General features: G+C 34.7%; 1 protein-coding gene and 1 long non-coding RNA gene across 2 annotated transcripts in view; both read right to left on the bottom strand.

Moving 5' to 3' along the window:
• The window catches only part of LOC128251089 (zinc finger protein 239-like), an 8,663-nt gene extending 7,858 nt beyond the window's left edge, over positions 1 to 805 (bottom strand). Inside the window, exons 1-2 of the mRNA XM_052977464.1 lie at positions 676 to 805; positions 17 to 638 (exon numbers count right to left, since the gene is read on the bottom strand). Of these exons, the coding sequence (XP_052833424.1) occupies positions 17 to 638; positions 676 to 805 (752 nt within the window). The remainder of the gene's footprint in view (positions 1 to 16; positions 639 to 675) is intronic.
• Positions 806 to 836: 31 nt separating this feature from the next.
• LOC128251173 (uncharacterized) lies at positions 837 to 2,373 on the bottom strand. Its single transcript, XR_008267006.1, has 2 exons — positions 1,739 to 2,373; positions 837 to 1,517 (listed from the first exon to the last, which is right to left on the bottom strand). It is a non-coding gene; the product is annotated as an uncharacterized LOC128251173 (long non-coding RNA).
• Positions 2,374 to 3,334: the final 961 nt, after the last annotated feature.

Here is a 3,334-nt window from a genome sequence, read left to right as displayed (position 1 = left end):
ACTTCGAGGGAATGATTTACCACAAATATCACAGTGATATGGTTTCTCTCCTGTATGAATAAATTTATGCTTGATTAAACTATCCCTTCGAGGGAATGATGTACCACAAATATCACAGTAATATGGTTTCTCTCCTGTATGAATACGCTTATGAATATTTATTCCAGCTCCATCAGAGAATGATTTACCACAGATATCACAGTGATATGGCTTTTCACCTGTATGAATACGGTTATGTCTAGTTAAGTTACAATTCTGAAAGAATGATTTACCACAGGTATCACAGCGATATGGTCTTTCTCCTGTATGAATATGTTTGTGTCTAGTCAAGTTAAAATTTTGAGAGAATGATTTACCACAGATATTACAGGCATATGGTTCCTCCCCTGTATGAATACGTCTGTGTCTAGTCAACTTATAAATTACAGGGAATGAGTTACCACAGATATCACAGTGATATGGATTTTCTCCAGTATGAATACGTTTGTGTGTAGCCAAGTTACTATTTTGAGAGAATGATTTACTACAGAAGGCACAGTAATATGGTTTTTCTCCTGGATGACTTCGTTTGTGTACATTCAACTTATAAATTTCAGGGAATGATTTACCATAGATATCACAATGAAAAGGGTTTTCCTCTTATATCATCATCATTACTTGGAGAGAATGATTTACTGCAGGTATTAAAATCATGTGGTTTTTTAACAATGCAAATGCATTTGTGAGCTGTCATTTTATCTTTCTTAGAGAATGATTTATCACAGATATCACAGTGATATGATGGTTTACCTAATTCTTTCTTCATATCATTAGAAAAACCAATATTTTTAAACTGCTTTTTACATTTAAGTTTCTTCTCACACAATTCATTTTTCTTTACTCATCAAAATATTCAGCAATTTTCTGTTCTTGTATTTCATACTCAATAAATTCTGCTATTTTCCCACCAGGTGAAATCTTTGATAATATCCAAAGATTCTCTGAACCCTTTAGAAATATAAAACCTTTACATAAATCTTGAAGCAGTAAAGAAAAGAAATGTCTCTATTAAACTTGGTTCAGAAGAAATAGTTTTTTTTTTTTTTTCTTTCATAAATGTGTATAAAGAACATTTATGTCTGTTCTATGAAACATTTAGTCTTTAAAAAGATAATAAATGTTGATGATATATACATGAATATACATGAGTAAGCCATGTATTCACCTTTACAGCAAACACTTGCTCCTGTTTCTGTCTCACTTTTTGTCACTCAGTAATCTAACCCACTAAGTTGAAAGGTCTTGCAGGTCCTTTGTGTTTTCAGCAGTGCTCATGCTACAAAAAAGCATCCAGTAGACACTGCACTGTGAGGTGATTGGTATTAGCCTGGGCCATAATAGGCAGTGGAGCTTGGCACAACTTCTGGAGCACTTGTGTTCGCGTCAAACTGCCCAACCTTTAACCAGCATGGCAAAATGGACGTTAAATGATGATGAAATATCTGAGGTAAACACTTCTTCCAGTGATGTTTGATAATCTGAAACAATAGAGAAAGAAGAATTGAAGATATAGAAAATGCTTAAACAGTAAAACCACAAGTGTAAAAATTAAACTGATAAATGATAGAAATAAACATTTACTAAACTACTGAAGCAATCCAAAGAGTTGGTTTGTTTACGTCTCTGTAAGATAATTCAGCAGAGACTAATAACATAAATAGCAGCTCAGAAAAAAATAAGTAATGGGGTTGACTCTTACTTATTAAACGTTTCAAGGCAGTGCTCCAGCATGGCAGTAGTTCAACGACTGCAACAAACAAGAGACAAAAGATAAAAATATGAACAGATTAAAAGAAAACATGAATTAATCTTTCATCAATTACTTGTTCCAGTCATCGGGCTGCAACCATGCTGCTGCACCACCATGAAGAGTTTAGTTGAACAAATCACTCCCAATAATTATGTATCCCTTTTGAAGTCTTGTACTTATTCCATCGGTCATTCGGGCAGAACAGCTCCGTTAGAAGGACGTAAACAAACGAACACCAGTGATCAAGAATTGGTAGGGACAAACACGACGGGCTTTCACACATTTTCCGTTTACCAAATGAACTCGCAAAGCACTGGTCAACGTAGGACTATAGAAGACACCTGCCGATGATGCCAGCAAGAAGAACTCAACCCTAAAGTGAATTTCGGAATCCACACAGTCTGTGAGATATATTTGCTGAAAACTGGGTTAATTACGTTGTTTGAATGAAGATAGAAATTAGTGAGAAAGAACAAAAACAAAAACGGATAGAAAATGCCGACAAGCATTTCCGATGTCCGTAATGATAATTGATTCTGCCAATGACACATAATGACGTCATAAACGAAATAATGAAAGATATATTAAAGTAGGTACACTCAATAAAATATGTAAACGATACTTACAAAGCAAGGTGAAATAACGAGAAGTAGGGATCTCCTTCTTTTGGTTAATTAACAATCTTAATTAGTTATTGCTAACACAATCTAAATAAATAATGATATATTTCTAAAAAATAGAAAATTTATTATTTTTAAATCTCTCAACGAGAAACACCAAGCAACAATACTCCGCAGTAAAGATTATTTGCCGCTGGCAAAACGGAAGTAACATTCATTTCATGGGAGGAACCTCCAATCACTAGAGAGTGCTGACTATTATTGTGGCTTTAATCCCGGGAGAAAAGTAAACGAGGAAATAAACGGTGCTAGCTGATTTATCGATGTTTTTCGGCAATTTACGGGAAAAGATTTTTTCATTTCTTTTTTTATCCAGTACATTGTAAAACGTGTTGTGCATTGGAAAGGACATGCGGCCATAGAAAACATGTCAAAACTGACGCTGGAGCTTGAAGTAGTGTTGCAGCTTGCTGGATCCTGTCATCCCATCGAATTTGTGCGACTCCAGAACATAGGCATGATAATGATCACATATGACATGCGTGCAGTTTTAAGCATTCAATATGAATTTAATGCGATACAAATTACAAATTAATCATTACAGGAGCTGGAGGCTGGCATTTTGTGCGTGACTGCACATTTTGTAGTCAGTATCCTGAAAATAGCACGTGTTGTCAATATTTGTATTCTACACGCGGAAAACGATGAAACAACACGTCTCTTGTAGTTTGAAGCATTCAATATTCATTTAATGCGATAGCACGATCTTAAAAGATTTAGCCCAAAACGTTATTTAGCTGTTATTTTTAGCACACCTCACAACCACCTCAATGATAAAAAGAAAGAGAAAACAACACGTTTTTTGCAGTTTTAAGCATTCAATATGCATTTAATGAGATAACACATTACATGTGATAAGCAACAC

Source organism: Octopus bimaculoides, chromosome 28, assembly GCF_001194135.2.
Source record: "Octopus bimaculoides isolate UCB-OBI-ISO-001 chromosome 28, ASM119413v2, whole genome shotgun sequence".
Lineage (NCBI taxonomy): Eukaryota > Metazoa > Mollusca > Cephalopoda > Octopoda > Octopodidae > Octopus > Octopus bimaculoides.
Note: the sequence above shows the minus strand (reverse complement) of the source record. Positions and strands in the feature narration are given on the sequence as shown.